Raw genomic sequence first — 19,621 nt, 5'->3', positions numbered from 1 at the left:
ACCTTTCCCCCTCCTAGTTGCAATGCCCCTTTATGTTAATAAGTGTCAGTCTCAGAAGAAAAATCATTAGGAATAAGACTAAATCGTTATTTAGGTGGGCAGAAAACAATCAGTAACTCTTTTCCCTAAACAAGTTTTATGTTTACATACCATTTAGACCTTGGGAAACAAGATAAAATCAGTATTTCAGTACTTTTGTGGTTTCTACGATGCATGGATGTTAATTTTAATTTAAAATGCTGAATCCAGTAATCCTGAATCTTAATTTAACCTTCTAATTGTAAAATGGACTTACTATTGGTATGTCCTGAATCACGGCCTGATATGCTGGTGTTACAAATTCAAGCTCAGCCTCAGCACTGTCTGTATTCACCACACACTCAATCAAGTAGACCCGAATATCATAGAAAGATTGCAGCAGAATCTGGCAGGGATAGCGACCAGGATATTGTGGAGTAAACTTTATAGGGAGTTCAACGGCTGTATCTTTATCTTAAAGAAAAAAAAAGTATAATTATGTGAAGTGTTCCAAAAATATTTAACACACAAACATCTGGAGAGACATATGCAGTCTGTATCAAGAGATTCTTTCTGCAGTACACACATAACACAAGTAACTCTGGAATCACAGAAGTCTTTTCATTTATACATAGTCAAAATTAATTTTGCTAGAGAGAAACTTTTGAACATATTTACACTTCCAAATAACATTATTTTGTATAATATTTTGTTCCGCATAGAGAAAATATATTAAAAGATTTATTTACTAATTACATGTAGAGAAGTTTGTTGCGTATGAATCTTTTTCCAGATACCATATACACAGTGACTATGACTTAAAAAATTGGTCAACAATTATCATGCAGTGGTATCTGACACAGACTCAGACTTTAAAGCCAGAAGTGACCATCATGATCATCTAATCTGACACACTGCAGGCCACAGAACCTCGCCCACCCACTCCTATAATAGACCCATCACCTCTGGCTGAGTTACTGAACTCCTCAAATCATGGTTAAAAACTTCAGGTTACGGAGAATCCACTATTTACACTTGTTTAAACCTTCAAGTGACTCGTGCCACATGCTGCAGAGGAAGGCAAAAAAAAACCCTATGGTCTCTGCCATAGGCATGCGCACGGGGTGTGCCCAGACACACCCTAATGCAGGGGTGGGAAAATGGCTCCACTCTCCCGGCGCGGCAAGCCGCAGGGTCCGCACTCCCGGATCGGAGCGCCTGGCCAAGCCCGGAAGCTGCCACCCCCTCCCCTGCCTTCTCCCCTCCCCTGGAGCCCTGTCTCCGTGCGCGCAGTGCTCTGGTGGCTGGGGCTGCACGCTCCTGCAGGGCAGTGTTTGGCTCCGAGGGCAGGCAGACACACTCCCCACTCCCCTGGAGCCATGCCGCCGTGTGTGCAGCATTCTGAGGGGGCGGGGCTGCACGCTCCCGCGGGGCAGCATGTCTGGCTCTGCGCGGAGCAGAACATGCTGCTAGGAGCCTCATGGTAAGGGGTCCAGGTCTGGGGCCAGGGGGGTTGGCTAAGGGGTGGGGGAAGTCAGGGGACAGGGAGAAGGGTGGGTTGGATGGGGATGGGATCCCGGGGGGGTCTCTGGAGGGGGCATGGAAGCAGGGGGGGTTGGATGGGGCATGAGAGTGCCGGGGTCTGTCAGGGGGTGGATAGGGCTCAGAGCAGTCAGGGGACAGAGAGCAAGGAGGGCCCTGGGGGGCAGTTAGGGTGGGGGGTCTCTGGAGGGGGTGGTCAGGGGACAAGGAGCTCGAGGGGATTGGATGAGTCGGGAGTTCTGGGGGGGGGCTGTCAGGAGGCAGGGGTATGGAGAGGGGTTGGGGCAGGCACGGAGAAGGGGGGGTTGGATGGGTCGGGAGTTCTGGGGGTCCTGTCAGAGGTCGGGGAGCAATTGGATAGGCATGGGAGTCCTGGGGGTCTGGCTGGGGGCGGGGGTGTGGATAAGGGTTGGGGCAGTCAGGGGACAGGTAAGGGATAGGGTCCTAGGGGGGCAGTCAGGGGACAAGGAGCCGGGAGGCTTAGATAGGGGGTGGGGTCCTGGGGGGAAGTTAGGGGCAGGGATCCCAGGAGGGGGTAGTCAGGGGACAAGGAGCAGGGGGGTTGGAGGTTCTGAGGGGGCAATCAGGTGGCGAGAAGTAGGAGGGAGTGGATGGGGGCAGGGCGGGGGCGGGGCTAGGGTAGGACTCCCTGAGTGCACACTCTAATGAAATGTGCTGCGCACGCCTATGGTCTCTGCCAATCTGAACCAGGGGAAAATTCCTTCCCAATCCCAAATATGGTGATCAGTTAGACCATAAGCTTGGGGGCAAGACCCTCCAGCCAGACACCTGGGAAAGAATTCTCTGGAGTAACTCAGAGCCCTCCCCATCTAGTGTCCCATCAGCGGACCTTTGAGATATTTACTACTAGCAGTCACAGACCGGCTACATGCCATTGTAGGCAGTTTCATCATATCATCCCCCCCATAAACTTATTAAGATCAGGGTTAAAGCCAGTCAGGACATAATTCAGTATAGAAAATAACTATAATATTGCAGATACCATTGACCCTAACACTCCCCCTGCGATCTACACATCTCCCTTTCAGTGATCCAGGACAAAGGGTCAGCAACCTCCATGAACTCTGCAGAGGGCCCAGTGCAGAAAAGGAGGTGAAGACATGTGAGACAAGATAGTGGCTGTGAGCAGAAAGAGGTATGGTTATTCCCAGGAGCAGCCCCCCACAAGTCCTTCAGGGAATTCGCAAAAAGTGAATGCAGCCTGCAGCGACAATAGCTTCTCTGTGTTTCCCCTTTATGCAGAAGAACCCCACTTCATGAGGACTTTCAAGGGTAGCTACCAATGCAGAAAGACCTACATGGAATGTAGAGCAGTGCAGAAGCACAGAACTTTCATACAGCTGGAACTGAGATCCACAGGGTTTGAGGACACCACCACCCAGTTTGTTCCACAAGGGAGGACACATCCTACCTACCTGAGCTAAGAGCTTGGAAAAGAATTCTTACAATGTTTTCCTCCTCCACTCTCCCCTCCACTGGGTTATTTTGTGGAAAGGAGGCAATCAGGCTCAATGTGTGACATTATTTTCAAATGATATTTTAATGGCAACTATTGTGTTTTAAAAATGCAATCAATCTTCATTTACAATGCTGCTCTCTTTCAGTTCTCACATTTCTGAAAATTGTACTGCAAACCAATACTTCCCTGTTGCTTTACTGCGATCCAAAAAGTTGATACTTCTCTTGTCTGTACCCTCCATTATTACATAAAAATAGCTCAAGTTCAAAGGATGAATAATACAGCATTACATTATGAGCCTTTCAACATTACTAGGCTATCAAAAAGATTATAAATTGCACCTCAGGTTCAACCTTCTCTGAAATAAATTAGCTTGTTCCCTCATAAAGACAAGATTAATGACCTGCTAATTTATGAATTATTACCCTTTTTCTGTTTTGTCACTAAGTTATTATCCCCAATGGCTATCTTCCATAAAAATGTCCCAGGTTTGTCAGTTATGCAAGTAATAAAACTCCCTTCCTTATACCTGATTCATAAATATATTTCCTGCAAATTTGACTGTAACCCGATCTGATCAGTCAATTTGTGGGAATACATAGAGGATATCCAAACCAATATACGGTACATATCTAAATCATTAGTGATATATTTTAAGTACTTGCAGTACTTCAAGGTAAGATGGAATGTCTGTCCTCACATAGTCCAGTTATTGTCAATATACTGTAGTATATTTTGTATTAATTGGAAACTCCAAGATATTTTGTAGTAATAAGAGGAATTTTAAAATATTTACTATAGAAGCTTATCATTGGGGTAAATGCTGCTCCCCCTGTTGTACCCCTATGGTCACTTAGAGTCCACTCCTGACTAACCAGAACAGATTCAGTTCTATTACACAGTGGGGAGAGCAGTTTATCACAGTCCTCCATAAGGTTCTATAGCCCCCATGTGCCATTGATATGTGCTGCAACAGCAACTGGGGATAAATTCCTTCCTTCATAAGCCCTGTGCCCATATTTCCTATGTTATTTTTAGTCAGGACACTCAAGTGTTTCACAAGATACTCAAGCACAACAATATTAGTCAGGATAAAATCTAGCAAATTATTAATTAAAATTCTTCATTTTCAATGTTAATTTAATATAAAGGTGCATGAGTAGCCAATCACTAAACCAATGATCCCCACACTTTTTTGTCCATGTCCCCCCATTACCTGGTCCGCACCCCTTCAGGAGCCATGGTCGGGAGCAGGACCACAATTGGAAATGCGGCCAGCGTTGCCACTGGGGCCTGCAGTCAGGACCAGGAGCCAGGGGCCAGTCAGTAGCAGAGCTGTGTCCGGGAGTGGGGATGGGATCCGATCGCAGAGGCTGGGGCCGGGGATGAGGCTAAGGGACTGGTAATTTGCTTGCTTGGTATATTGTGGAACACTATCATAAACTGAAGGGAAGTCCTCTTTCTAGGCTTGCTTGTGACAGAAAAGCTTATATTGCACATCGTTTAATACACTGAGTTAGCTGTTGGGTCATAGAAAAGGGTCATCAGAATTTCTACTAATTTCAACTGTGCACAAGGTATATTCACAATAATGCAAAAATTGCAAGGCTTCTAAATTTGTATGGATTCTTCCTGACATACTTCCAGGGCTTTAGTTTGTCAATCTTTGCCAGACTTCCGGCTGAGCCACACCCAGTCAGCGTGTATACTGCTGTCAACATTCTGCAGTTGTTGGTCAAGTTCAATTGCTGTGGCATGGGTTGGTAAAAACCTGGCTTTCTTTCACTCCAGGATTAACAGCAATGTTGATTTGGCAGAAGGGGCGGGGAGTATCAATTTTAGGTGAAGAGAATTCAAGACTTTGTTCCAGGAGCCAGCAAGGAGCTCAGTGGGTTACAATAAAACATCTGGCACTTCAGTTTTTAACCATTTGTAGATTACTCTAAAAACATATAGAATCAGGGGGTTATACTTAACTTCAAGTTAAGGAGGGCCTTCCCAGAATTCAGCTCATTCTAGAGCAGGTTAAATGTTTGTGGGTTGAAGCTGACGACAGCCATTCCCCAAGTAGCATGGATTACAGAAGAAAGGTTGACCTGCATTGGATGAGTTATTGTTGGACAGTTTCCCCAATGTGTTACATTAGTAAGGTTCCAGCCTAATTAACCCCCATTCCCAGTGTACTGTCTTTTTTTCTGTGGGGTCCAAGACAACACCTTTACAAAGAATAGACCGGGAAATTTAGCTTACAGTTATTAAACATTATCAAAGTATTAGGCCTCGGGGGTAGAGATAAAGTGTGTGGAGAAAGTAAATAAGGAAGTGTTATTTACTCCTCATAACACAAGAACTAGGGGATCATCAAATGAAATTAATAGGCAGAAGGTTTAAAACAAACAAAAGGAAGTATTTTGTCATATAATACACAGTCAACCTGTGGAACTCTTTGCCAGAGGATGTTGTGAAGGCCAAGACTATAACAGGGTTCAAAAAAGAACTAGATAAGTTCATGGAGGATAGGTCCATCAATGGCTATTACTCAGGATGGGTGTGGATGGCATCCCTAGCCTCTGTTTGCCAGAAGCTGGGAATGGGTGACAGGGGATGGATCACTTGATGATTACTTGTTCTGTTCATTCCCTCTGAAGCACCTGGAATTGGCCACTATCGGAAGATAGGATGGACCATTGCTCTGACCCAGTATGGCCATTCTGATGTTTTAAAAAGTATTTGAATTTAGTACTTATGAAACGTTGCTGGAATAATCTCTGCTTAGTCCTATGACAAGGATAGAATAGACAAACAGGAGCAATAACAGCTTCTCTATGCTGCCACACCCATGCCACACTGTGATCTAGAGGAATCACCTCTAACAGTAGTAGTCTCCAGGTTCAGTCAATCCCTTCTGTACTACAAACAATTGTATCAATGTGCTGTGGTTCTCTCTCCACTAGGAATTAGAAGACCATCAATTCATTTAATAAAAGAGACCAAATAGACATCAGATTCGGGGTAGCGGGGAGAGAGAAGAATGGGAGAGGTTTCAGTCCTGGATTCTATAAGCTCTTACATAGTGCACACTGTGGTGCAAATGGTTGTTGTGCTCAAGTATAGTAATGAACTTACTAGTGTGGGTTCAAATAATCTTAAGAACATTAGTGCCATAGTTTCAAGAGCTCAACACCCAACAGCTTACACTTATAAACCTAAAAAAGCAGTCAGATTTTCAGAAGTTGTCATTTCAATTGGAGCTGCTGGGTGCTGAGAGCTTTCGAAAAGTTGGCCACTTCATTTAGGTGCTTAAATCGGAGCTGAGTCCTTTTGAAATTCTGGTCACAATTGTATTCAGCTCTGTTGAAAATCTGATGTTAGGTATAGTCCTTTGGCACGAAGCAGAATTAAGTCTCAAGTCTCTTGCACTTTTGATCTCTTATTTTCAAGCGAGAAGGGTAAAAATGAGATGGCTTCATCATGCAAAAACTTATTTTTGGAACAATCCCTCAAAAGCCATGGGGAAGTGGGTATGAGCTTTAGCATGGTTCCAATCTGTAAGACAACTTCTGTTCTACAATTTCTAGGACAAGCGAAAGAAGTGAGCAACACAATCCATTAGTTCTATGCCCTTCTTAATCCTTTGAAACTGACAGTATAAAAACATTCTGGACACTTCTTTTGATGTACAGCCAGTGTCATGACATGCTGAATCTGGTACGCCATAGAACTAATTTCATGGAAATCAGCATTATTATCTAAGGGTATGTCTACACTATGAAATTAGATCGATTTAATAGAGCAGTTCAAATATAGGCTGAGCAAGTGCATAATGGTGGTAGAAATGTGCCTTTGGACTTTTACAAGCTCGCTTGCGCAGTTTACTGACTCGGTTAGACCTCAGCGAAAACAATATTCCAATTCTTATTACTGCTTGCTGTGTGCTTCACAATATCTGTGAGAGTAAGGGGGAGATGTTTATGGCGGGGTGGGAGGTTGAGGCAAATTGCCTGGCCGCTGATTACGCACAGCCAGACACCAGGGCAGTTAGAAGAGCACAGCAGGATGCGCTGTGCATCAGAGAAGCTTTGAAAACCAGTTTCATGACTGGCCAGGCTACGGTGTGAAAGTTCTGTTTGTTTCTCCTTGATGAAAACCCGCCCCCTTGGTTCACTCTACTTCCCTGTAAGCCAACCGCCCTCCCTGCCCCCCTTTGATCTCCACTTGCAGAGGCAATACAGTCACTGTTGTTTCAAATTCATGCATTCTTTATTAATTTGTCACACAAATGGGGGGATAACTGCCAAGGTAGCCCGGGAGGGGTGGGGGAGGAGGGAAGCACAGGGGTGGGGTAGCTGTAGGGGTACCCCCTAAAATGGCAGGCAGCTCAGCATAGAAGCAGCATGTCTGGGGCTCTGACAAATGTTTTGGAAAGGAAATACTTTATCTAAACTGATTTTAAATTCTAACTGGTACTGAAACTGTTCAGATGATAACTGTGTTACTAACTTGTAATTGGAGCTTTTCAAATTAGCCTTTTCCACAACATCCATATTTGTGGTGTGTGAGCACCATACCTCAGAAACTCAAGAGCCACTTAGGTATTATAAATTCAAATGGAAGCCAGGAGCTACAGCACTGAGATAGCATACTGCAATGGTTCTCCCTAAAATTACCTTTCTATTCAGTATTTCTAATTCTGCCTACAAAGAAATTTGAAAATAAGTGGGTAGCATTCCCAATATATCCAAGAGACTAACTGGGATTTCTCCACTTACACATGAATAAACTGATTTTCTCTTTCATAAGTCATCCAACACAGATTTCCACTTTTAGGAAATGAGAAAAAAATGAATCTGCCAAGGAAAGAGCTGTGGATTGGAGAAAGTGATATTGGAGTGGTAATCTCACAAACTACGTATTTGATATTGGTGGGTAGAAGTTAATAATACTTTGAAAATATGTGCACAGAGTTAGAACTTCACAACAAAGTGAAAAAGTGGGTTCTCGAGTTACTGGTCCTAGTAGAGTGACAAGAGAAACCAGGGGGTTGACACAAGGCCCATGAAATTTAAGAAGGAAGAGTAGAGAATTAATACAGAAAATAAAGTCCTCCAAATGTGTCACCAATGTTCTTATTAGAGGCTCTTAGAATAATCAGATCAAGGAAAAGAGCTCAGAACTAATACTAAAGAATGCAGTAAACACTTGAGTAGATATCAGCACTGATGGTACCAAATAAAAGTGTTGAGTCTATCATTTATTGCATTGAAACAAATGAATGTAATGCTAGTGATGATAGCTTAAAAGCAGACAATGCCAAAAGACTAGACAAATGCCAGCTAGTAATTTCTATAGTAAACAAGGTCACAGTTTTCTTCATCTTCCACAGCTTTGGAACTTATGACTGAGGAACAGAAGTGTTCTCTGAACACACACAAAAATAAAACCTAACAACTGTTTTAGCATCAGTTTAAGATTTTTACACAAAGACAGAGAAAACTGAGTATATTAACTGTAAAAAAACATTTCTCAGAAGAGAGGTGATAACACCAAATACTTTTCACAGTATTTCTACAGAAGACTTTTTAATCCATTCATTGGAAAAATAAAAAAATCAAACCTCTTTTATTGGACATTCTTTAAAAATATAACAGCAGGCAGCCTATATTGTTAAATCTTGTCAGGAGAAGCTATAGAACTCTTTTATTAGTTTTTGATACAGCACCTAAATTAGGTATCAAGATGTAATACAATGCCTTTCATTTTAAGAACAATTTTTCAGTGCACTATATTTCAGTGCACATATGCACTTCCATCTCCTGCTGGACAATTTTAATGCTGAAATCGTTCAAAACAAAACATATTATTCCTCTGTAGTTCAAAATGTAAAATGCTTTTTATTCCATTTGCCTAGTTGGGCTTTTATTTCCAATTTTATAAAAGATGCTAGACAAAGAGACAAAACATTCAATCCGATAGATGCGTGACTAGAAGTGCAGAGGACTTGGAGCACATTTGACTTAGGTAAGCTAGTCCACCACTGGGCAGGTAGCAAATGAGATGTGTGCTATAGTGCGGGGCTATTGTGTTTTGGGGGTTATTGCACATACTGATTGTGTTGTGTGTGGTGGTTGTGTTGATTTGGGTGTAGGGATTGTAGGCTGGTGGACCTAATCACCAGCCTGGGATAAAAATTCCATGTCTGGTTCCATTTGTATTCTTTTCCCCAGAGCTCAGTTTATTCTTTAAAACACACACAAGGGGAAATATGAAACCACCACCACCACCACCAAGCCTATAGTCCTGTTCTTAACCGAGACTGCGGGGCCCTCTGGCAGATATGGGGGCTGGACCTTCCCCAGCCTATTGGTGTCTATGGGGCCTGCTTGCCCTCTCGCAGCTCTCTGCTGCAGCCACAGGAGAGCGTATTCCTCATGGAACTGGTGCGCTCATTTATATACTCCAGCTGGGAGTCAGACCCAGTTATTACCAGCTGTTCAGCTGGATCAGTTGATTCCCAGTACCTGCCTGCTGGGCTTCCCTCCAGCACAGGACCAGCTGCTCTCCAGCCCACCTAGTTCTTAAAGGGACAGACTGCCCTATTACATGGGGTAGCACTGGGAGATTTGCATTGATTTGTGAAGGTGATGAATGAGGGCAGCATGCTGTGGTGATGGGCTATGTGTCTTTGCAGTTACTGTGTGCGCTGGTCAGAGGCCACAGAGCCAAGAGGGACACCTGGACCATAGCCTCACCACTTTTTGGCCAGGCCAAACCTGGGTGGCACTGAAAACCCATGTGTCAGGTTTCAATGTTATGCACTCAGATTTGGCCTGGCTGCATGGAGAGATGACAGGGCCAAATCTGAGTGAGTGGCATTGAAACCCTAGTGTACCAGATCCCAACACCACTCAGGTTCCCAGCCAAAAGGTTATCCAGCCACGGCCTGGGCGCTCCCCTGCCCCAAGCTCTGTGGACTATGTGACCAGTGCACACAATAAACCCCAAACACTCAAATTTGGAGGGAGTGGGTTTAGGGGATCATGGGGCAGGCTGTGGGGGGGAGGGGTTGCGCCCTGGAGGGAAAGCCGAAGGTCAGGCAGAAAAAGGGGAGCAAATCTATGATCCATCCACTTTAAGTAGCACTCCACTGCCCCTGGCTGGTCATGTTGTGGGGATAGTTGTGTTGATTAGTGTCAGGAGAGGTTGTGCTAGGAGAATTGTGCTGATTTGTGAAGGTGGCAGCTGGACCAAGTAATCCACCATCTGTGCTCTCTCCCATAGACTCAATGAAATGGTGGATGTGAAATCCACATTATCTGTATTGTAAGGGTGATCATTGGCTGAGTTACCTCTGATGTCACAATGGTCTTGGACTCGGTGTGACACAGATACATGCCTTACTGTAGCTGTATACCACAAGGTGTAATTGGTAAAGTCAAAATGGCTGAGAACTTAAAAACTGGATGGTAACAGACTACAAATCCCAGTGATGACTCAACCTGGTGATATTCTGAATAAAAAGAGCTCTCAATCATGCTTGTAGCTGTTTCCATCACTTTATATTGACTCAGACATTGTAGGCTTCAGTGTGACATACCAAATGATATTCTCAGAGTCTTATTATATAGAAACTACCAAACAGTATCTAACCTTACCCCGTTGCTATCCTTGCTTATTTCACATGTGACCCTGTACTTAAAATGTTGGCACCTATTCCATGGAATGCAAAAGGCTTTTGTCTGTGCTAAGAGTGCAAGTTCAAGTTCTTTGAAGGTAAGTGACTGTGTTCAAGAGAGTTTGGACCAAAATGGAATAAAAACATGCTCTGTGAAGCATTTGTTTAGTAAGCTAAAGTACCTGTGATCCATCAAATATCAAAATGTATCCATCTCTATCTATAAAGCTTTTGTACGCATTTCTATTTCAATTGCTCAAAGCCACTACCAGTGCCACGTTCCAGTGCCTACAGACCCCATTCCTTCCATCTGAAGGAATACCTTAGTGATTGCCCAAATACTATTAGTTCTGCATTCTGAGGACTCATTTAGTATTCAGGTTTCAGACAGCACTAGCATAGGTTCTGTAGTATCTAGGCTACTGCACAAATTGGTCTCTGAACTAACGATTCTCCTCTCAGAAACAAGCAGATTTTATTTTATTTGGGGAAAAGGGGGCGTCAGATTTCCCTAGTGAACTAGAATAGCAGCTTTGAGTTTTCGGTAATCCTAGGCAAGATTAGGCTGCCCCACCAGATGTACGGACACCAATTTCCATCTAACAGACAAGTTATGTTCTTTTTTCTACCCATGCAAATTACTCATTCTAGTCTTTCTTTTTAAATTATGCACTGACTTCACCTCAACTTCACTGTGTTTTTTTAAATTCTATTATAATAAATCTCTGCACAGGATTACAGAGTTTCTACTTGTTTCCATGTTCTCTCTTTCTTTAGTCTCTCACTACAAGGCAGATTTGTCAGACCTCAAATCATTCTTGTAACTCTTTTCATCAACCTCCTTTTTGAAGTGTGGACAACAGAACTGAACATAGTGTTCCAGTAATGGTTTCAGTAATGCCATTTACAGTGGTAATATCACCTCCTTATTTCTACTCAATATTCCCATTTATACATCCAAGGATTGAATTTTTCTTTCTTAGCTACCACATCATACTTCAAGCTATATCAGCTGGTTATTCACCATGACCATTAAGTTCCCTTCAGAGATATTGCTTTACAAAATACAGACCCCCATCTGTAAGTATGATCTATATTCTTTGATCCTAGAGATACGATCTTGCACTAGCTATATTAAAATGCATATTGTTCAAGAGATCCCAACAGACCAAGCAATCCAAGTTACGCCGTAGAACTGACCCATACTTATTACTTCGTTAATTTTTGTCAACTTCAAAATTCACCAGCAATGTTTTATATTTTCATTTAGACCACTGATGAAGATATTTAATAACACTGGGCCAAAAATCGATTACTGGGGGATGCCACTAGAAACATCTTCATTGGCTGAAGATACCTCATAATTGTGTGTGGCCACCTTTTGCTTTGCAGAGGTGCAGAGCAAAAATAGTTCCCACTAACTTGCACTGAAGTTATTGGTGCTCTACATCTCTGAAAATTATGCCCAAATTGAGTCAAAAGCTGGGCATCCAAAAAAGGCACCTCAAAATCAGATCATTTCAGCCACAATTTATTCTCTGACCCACCCCGACCTGAGTCTCATTTACATAGTGTAGGAGTTTGGGGAAAGAAGTGAGATAAGGTCACACAATAAATCTTGGGCCCTTCAGACTTGGTCCTCAACAGCTGACTGCAGGAAACCCAGATTCTCCGAGATGTCCCTACCTAGATTCCCCTTTACCTCCTCCTGTTCCTTTTAGCTGAAGTTCTGTTATGTGACTTATACTTAGAAATGCCTCAATAATTTGTTAGGGGGTTTTTGCCTAATAGATTGATCTGTAAGACCTAATCTGATATTTGGATCTAACTTGTTTTCAACAGAACTCCTAAAAAATAGGGCAGAGAGGATGAAGAGGAAGGCTTTGGTTAAATATTTTTGGTTAACTATAGGATGTTGCTCCCGGTAAGGGGGTTGCACTTACCTCTCGTGAGCACCCCCTGGCCAGATGCACCCCTGGCCTGCACTCTCTCTCTACCTATTTGTGGTGGTCTTCGCTGACTCAGCCCTCCGGCCAAATCACAAACCCTCTGTCAGTTTGTCCCTGCTCCGGAATAGAGCAGTCCCCCAGGGCTCCTTCGCCCTCTCAGGGCCTCTCTCGTCCCAGCTCTTCAGCTGGACCACTACAGTTCAGCCCCCTTCTCGGATGCCTCAAAGTCCAGGCCACTTCCCCCAACAACTAATGGGGGGATTGGAGGGGACCTGGGCCTGCCCACTACTCCGGGTCCCAGCCCAGGGACCTTGTAGATAGCAGCTGTCGCTGTGCCCCTTTATTTAAGTTGCGCTGCTGCTCTAATTCCCTGGGCCACTTCCACGTGGCTCCCACATATTCTTCACTCTTAGCTCAGGGCCTTGTCCTTGTGGGGTACCAGCAGCCAGCCTGGTGCACCATCCACTCTCCTCCAGCTCTAGCAAGGAACTGAACTTGCTTTGGCCCTGCAGCTCTTCTTATACTGACCTGCTAGGCCCTGATTCACCAGGTTGGCTTAACAGTGAAATCCTTGCTGATCTTAAACACAAAAAAGAAGCTTACAAGATGTGGAAGATTAGACAAATGACCAGGGAGGAGTATAAAAATATTGCTCAGGCATGCAGGAGTGAAATCAGGAAGGCCAAATCACACTTGGAGTTGCAGCTAGCAAGAGATGTTAAGAGTAACAAGAAGGTTTTCTTCAGGTATGTTAGCAACAAGAAGAATGTCAAGGAAAGTGTGGGCCCCTTACTGAATGAGGGAGGCAACCCCGTGACAGAGGATGTGGAAAAAGCTAATGTACTCAATGCTTTTTGCACCTCTGTCTTCACGAACAAGCTTAGCTCCCAGACTACTGCACTGGACAGCACAGCATGGGGAGGAGGTGACCAGCCCTCTGTGGAGAAAGAAGTGGTTCAGGACTATTTTGAAAAACTGGACGAGCACAAGTCCATGGGGCCAGAGGCACTGCATCCGAGGATACTAAAGGAGTTGGCTGATGTGATTGCAGAGTCATTGGCCATTACCTTTGAAAACTCATGGAAGTCCCGGATGACTGGAAAAAGGCTAATGTAATGCCCATCTTTAAAAAAGGGAAGAAGGAGGATCTGGGGAACTACGGGCCAGTCAGCCTCACCTCAGTCCCTGGAAAAATCATGGAGCAGGTCCTCAAGGAATCAATTCTGAAGCACTTAGAGGAGAGGAAAGTGATCAGGAACAGTCAGCATGGATTCACCAAGGGCAAGTCATGCCTGACTAACCTAATTGCCTTCTATGATGAGATAACTGGGGGAAAGCAGTGGATGTGTTATTCCTTGACTTTAGCAAAGCTTTTGATACGGTCTCCCACAGTATTCTTGCCAGCAAGTTAAAGAAGTATGGGCTGGATGATTGGACTATAAGGTGGATAGAAAGCTGGCTAGATCGTCGGGCTCAACAGGTAGTGATCAACGGCTCCATGTCTAGTTGGCAGCCGGTTTCAAGCGGAGTGCCCCAAGGGTCGGTCCTGGGAACAGTTTTGTTCAATATCTTCATTAATGATCTGGAGGATGGCGTGGACTGCACTCTCAGCAAGTTTGCAGATGACACTAAACTGGGAGGAGTGGTAGATACGCTGGAGGGTAGGGATAGGATGCAGAGGGACCTAGACAAATTAGACGACTGGACCAAAAAAAACCTGATGAGGTTCAACAAGGACAAGTGCAGAGTCCTGCACTTAGGACAGAAGAATCCCAGGCACTGTTACAGACTAGGGACCGAATGGCTAGGAAGCAGATCTGCAGAAAAGGTCCTAGGGGTTACAGTGGACGAGAAGCTGGATATGAGTCAACAGTGTGCCCTTGTTGCCAAGAAGGCTAATGGCATTTTGGGCTGTATAAGTAGGGGCATTGCCAGCAGATCGAGGGATGTGATCATTCCCCTCTATTCGACATTGGTGAGGCCTCATCTGGAGTACTGTGTCCAGTTTTGGGCCCCACACTACAAGAAAGATGTGGAAAAATTGGAAAGAGTCCAGCGGAGAGCAACAAATATGATTAGGGGGCTGGAGCACATGACTTATGAGGAGAGGCTGAGGGAACTGGGATTGTTTAGTCTGCAGAATAGAAGAATGAGGGAGGATATGATAGCTGCTTTCAACTACCTGAAAGGGGGTTCCAAAGAGGATGGATCTAGACTGTTCTCAGTGGTACCTGATGAGAGAACAAGGAGTAATGGTCTCAAGTTGCAGTGGGGGAGGTTTAGGTTGGATATTAGGAAAAACTTTTTCACTAGGAGGGTGGTGAAGCACTGGAATGGGTTACCTAGGGAGGTGGTGTAATCTCCTTCCTTAGAGGTTTTTAAGGTCAGGCTTGACAAAGCCCTGGCTGGGATGATTTAGTTGGGAATTGGTCCTGCTTTGAGCAGGGGGTTGGACTAGATGGCCTCCTGAGGTCCCTTCCAACCCTGATATTCTATGATACTTCCCACACAGCTGCTCTAGGCAACTTGGAAGACCTCTCTACTGCCCTTTTCTGGGGCAGGGTGTGGCAGGGCCATAAGGCCTCCAGCAGGGGCCTCAGAGCCTAGTCCACTCCATCACACTCAGCCATACCAGAGTTTAGTCTGGCACAATTTTCTTTAAAGTACAGTTTTAAGTAAAAGCTTAAAAATTGCAAAAATGTTCTGTAATCTCAAGAAAATATAAAAATAGAGTTTTAACAAATAATATGTGAATCCTAAAACCTCGCAGCTCTGCTGCAACATTTCTGCTTTGCATAATTGATCTAGAAATCCTCCATTTGATATTTATTGATTGTACCTATAATACCGAGTGAGTCCTTCATTGCCTGAAAGATAAATAACAGATTTTAAATTGTTTTTAAATGCCAGATAGTAATTCTATTCCCCCCCACTCCATAATTAACATTGTATTGCTAGAGATGAACAGCAGTATACTGAAGGTAAACTATAGCTTACAGGTGCACTCTTAAAATTAGCTAAAATAATTAATTCAGTCTTGGCCCTTTACAAATCCTACTGACCTGTAGGAAAATAATATCCTTTTTATAGGAACTCAGTGCTAGAGAATGGAATTTACCCCGCAAAGCAGGAAATCTTCTTCTGCATAAGAGATATTTGAAAGAATCAGGACTGCACACATACAAATGTATCACAAATAGACCATGAAAATTATATTTCCAATTAAAAGCAATATTCTGATTATATTAAAAAGATACAAAAATATAATGTCTATACAATGTGGCTAATAATTCAAGTTTTAAATGGTGATTCTACCCTGAAAGTAACTCTAAAAATAGCAACTTCCCACTCAGTGGATCTATTTATGACACGTGGAGTTGAATCTATTTACGACAGCAGCCAAGATAAGTTTTTACTGCTTTTTGCATCTGCCCTGCAAGACCAATATTGCTAGGAATATACGTCAAACTCAATTCCTTCTTGTGTATATCATCAACAGAATTGTTTACTAAATTCCAGTTAGTTACATCTGTTTACCTCATTGCCCAGGTGACACTGTCAGTTTCAGTGCATCCCCACTGCCTTGTCTTGGTGTCAACAATGCCATATTTGGTTTAAAAAAACAAAAAACCCTAAAGGTTCCTTAATGGTAACTGCTGGCCTTTGAGAGATGGGCCTCTGTACATTCACCCATGAAGGACTGGCATTTCTTGGAACTGAAGTCACAAAACACAAAACAGAGGGATAAGAACACTGAGGTAGAGGGAAGGGTGGGCAGGAAGTGTGAATGCACAAAGGTGACTTTCAAATTAGAACAATCACCAGTAATTGTCTTTTTGTTCTTCAAGGATCCCTGTGCTTTGCCATTTGTGAGAGAGAAGTCACCTTGATTATACAGTGTCCATTGAGACCACAGAATGTAAGATGTTCTTGTCAGCTTTCCAAGCCTGAACCAAAGGAAGCTGAAGACTCAGAGCACATGGTGCCAAAGGTGACCTATAATGAGAAGTGGACATCACCAGTGCCAACTGAGTTACCAGCATCAATGTCCTGGTGTCAGAGTCTCTCCCACAGGATGGTGCCAGTGGCAGGGCCAAAGCAAAAGATAATGTAAAGGTTTCACTCATTTAGTGGCCAATAGTTTCAGTGCCAAAGTAGGTCAACAAGAACCTAGATCGCCAATCTGAACCACTCATGCTAAGGCCTGTGCCTTAAAGTCCTCCCTGGGGAAGCAGGCCTGAAACCTTAACTGCCTACCCTGATGTGTTCTGGGTGTGAATACCTAACAGGCAGCATGCTGTCAAGGTGTGTGAGCTTCTCCTAGAGACACTCAGCTACAGACCTGTACTCTGGATTCTGAATAAAGGGCCGAAGTGTCGTTTTCTTGATAAGAACATAAAAACGGCCATACAGGATCAGACCAAAGGTCTGTCTAGCCCCAGTATCCTGACTTCTGACAGTGGCCAATGCCAGGTGCTTCAAAGGGAATGAACAAGTAATCATCAAGTGATCCATCCCATCAGCCATTCCCGGATTCTGGCAAATAGAGGCTAGGGACTCCATCCCTGCCCATCTTGGCTAATAGCCATTGATGGACCTATCCTCCATGAACTTATCTAGTTCTTTTTGAACCCTGTTATAGTCTTGGTTCTCACAACATCCTCTGGCAAAGAGTTCCACAGGTTGACTGTGCGTTGTGTGAAGAAATACTTCCTTTTGTTTGTTTTAAATCTGCTGCCTACTGATTTTATTGGGTGACCCCTAGTTCTAGTGTTATGAGGAGTAAATAACACTGATGCCATTCTTATTGATGTTAATACACAAGAAAGAAAGAACCAACCTTGAATTTTACATTCTATGTTGAGTTTGCAAGGCTGGCAGTTAATATCTTTTTACTTATTAACTGAACACATTTGACATACAAATTAAGACCTAAAGACAGTGACCTATAATATTTTCAGAGAGTCACTTTTCAAAGTAGACTCACGCTTTCAATAAAGCTTTATTTGACAGGAGAGATGTGAAAGAGCCCTAACCAAGCACTTCTTAATTACCTCTGTTGTCCAATATTCTGGATAAGTAAGGCAGTAAAATGTAGCTCAATTATGAGTATAGTAATGGAAATTAAGTAATCATAAAGCTCACTTGTGATGGGTACCTAATGTGATAAAGAGACATGAGAATTAATTTGCAATCTCAGAATGTACAGCAGACCCTCGCTACAACATGCGTCTTTGTAGCACGAATTTGGTTATAGCGTGGGACCACGCATGGATCCCAAATTTAATTACCTTCGTTGGAATCCATGGTAATGCAGTCCCCGTGTTAATGCGGGACCGTGCATGAATCCAAAACCCTGCATTCTAGCAGGGGTCCGTGTATACAGTAAGTGGAGCTCTTAAGAGTAAGTAAAAGGTGATAAACATGCGGAAGTTGCTGGTTTATCATCTACAAGAAAGTTTTTTTTAAAAAAGGAAAACAACAAAATGTTAGAGCACATATACAGCACTTAGGCCATGGAACATTACCAGGAAACCAACAGGATCACTGACAACAGTGTACTGAAAAATAGATTTAAAGACCCAGGAAATTACTTTGAAATAAAAGATTGTTCTGATTAAACCCAACAGTGTGCAACAATGTGAGACAACATTTAGAAGGCATACCAAAACAAAACAAAACAAAAAGATAAGGCTGATCCCAGTTCTTGAAAAAATACGAATGCATATTTTAAAACATATACATATCTATTCAGTCAAAAATACAATTATTTGAAAGTGTTATTAAAATATATAAAACTTGTGTAACAGAATGCTGTAGATAAAAATAGTTTCTACTTAACATAACTGACTGATGTGGTGAGGGTAAAAGAATTTTTAAAAATTATGAAGTATTTTCTACCCTAAGTGATAAATGTATGGCATGATGTAGCATCCTTTTTAATACTGCCAAATCATGATTTAAAATTTAATTCTTGTTTGGCTGGTTGTTCTGTATTTTATTGCAAACTATGGCAATGAAACAATAAAAATGTCTTGTATTTCTAACTAAAATTTTAGTCTATTACAGTACTTAAAAAATATTCTGACAAGGCTGATATTTTAGGCTTGGCAATTCAGTAGGTAACTCTGATGGGGTGGACTAGACCATCAGGAGCCAAGAAATTGAGGAAAAACTGCAGGCACACACACACTTGACCCAGAGGGGCACTCACAAGAAGTGAGTGCCACCCCATTGCAGTAACACATTTCTTTAAGTTAACAAAGAACCAACACCCCAGTATGATGTTGAGGGCAGCGTGTTGCTGTTGAAGATATTGCTTTTTGGATCAGTTGTAAAACTGAGTCCTTCTTTTTGGATTCAATGTAAAACTGTGATCCCATGTACTTCAAATTTCAATGTGAATACTTTTTGGGGCCTCTGGAAGCTACCATAATACAAACATTAAGTGACCACATGGCCAGTTTAGATTACAAACAAGACCAAAGACAATGTCCTCCTCTATTTATTATCTTATTTATTATTAGGGATAGCGTTAGCAGGGCCGGCTCCAGGCACCAGCTTATCAAGCAGGTGCTTGGGGCGGCCACTCTGGAGCAGGGTGGCACTTTCAAGTATTCGGCGGCGGGTCCCTCACTCCTGCTCGGAGCGAAGGACCTCCCACTGAATTGCCGCAGATCGCGATCGCGGCTTTTTTTTTCTTTTTTTTTTTCCGGCTGCTTGGGGCAGCAAAACCCCTGGAGCCAGCCCTGAGCATTAGGGTACCTTCCAAATCAGGATCAGGATCCTATTAGGCTAGGCATTGTACAAACACAGTAAGAAAGACTGTCCCTACCAGAAGACCTTAAAATACGAAAACGCAAAAACCAGTGAAGAGTGGGGAAATGATATAAACCCACAAGCATTGTGATTAGAATGGCAATATGAACTCATTTTGTTATTTCCATGTTGTTTTCTCTG

At 43.1% G+C, this 19,621-nt stretch overlaps 1 protein-coding gene across 2 annotated transcripts in view; it reads right to left on the bottom strand.

Annotated features, from left to right (window-relative positions):
- CFAP47 (cilia and flagella associated protein 47) overlaps window positions 1-19,621 on the bottom strand; it is a 647,660-nt gene that overhangs the window by 312,255 nt on the left and 315,784 nt on the right. For both annotated transcript variants that reach the window (XM_045022903.1, XM_045023700.1), the window contains one exon: window positions 296-492. In XM_045022903.1, coding sequence (XP_044878838.1) covers window positions 296-492 — 197 coding nt within the window. The remainder of the gene's footprint in view (window positions 1-295; window positions 493-19,621) is intronic.

Source organism: Mauremys mutica, chromosome 1, assembly GCF_020497125.1.
Source record: "Mauremys mutica isolate MM-2020 ecotype Southern chromosome 1, ASM2049712v1, whole genome shotgun sequence".
Taxonomy (NCBI): domain Eukaryota; kingdom Metazoa; phylum Chordata; order Testudines; family Geoemydidae; genus Mauremys; species Mauremys mutica.
The sequence above is the reverse complement of the archived record's forward strand: the minus strand, read 5'-3'. Positions and strand labels throughout refer to the sequence as shown.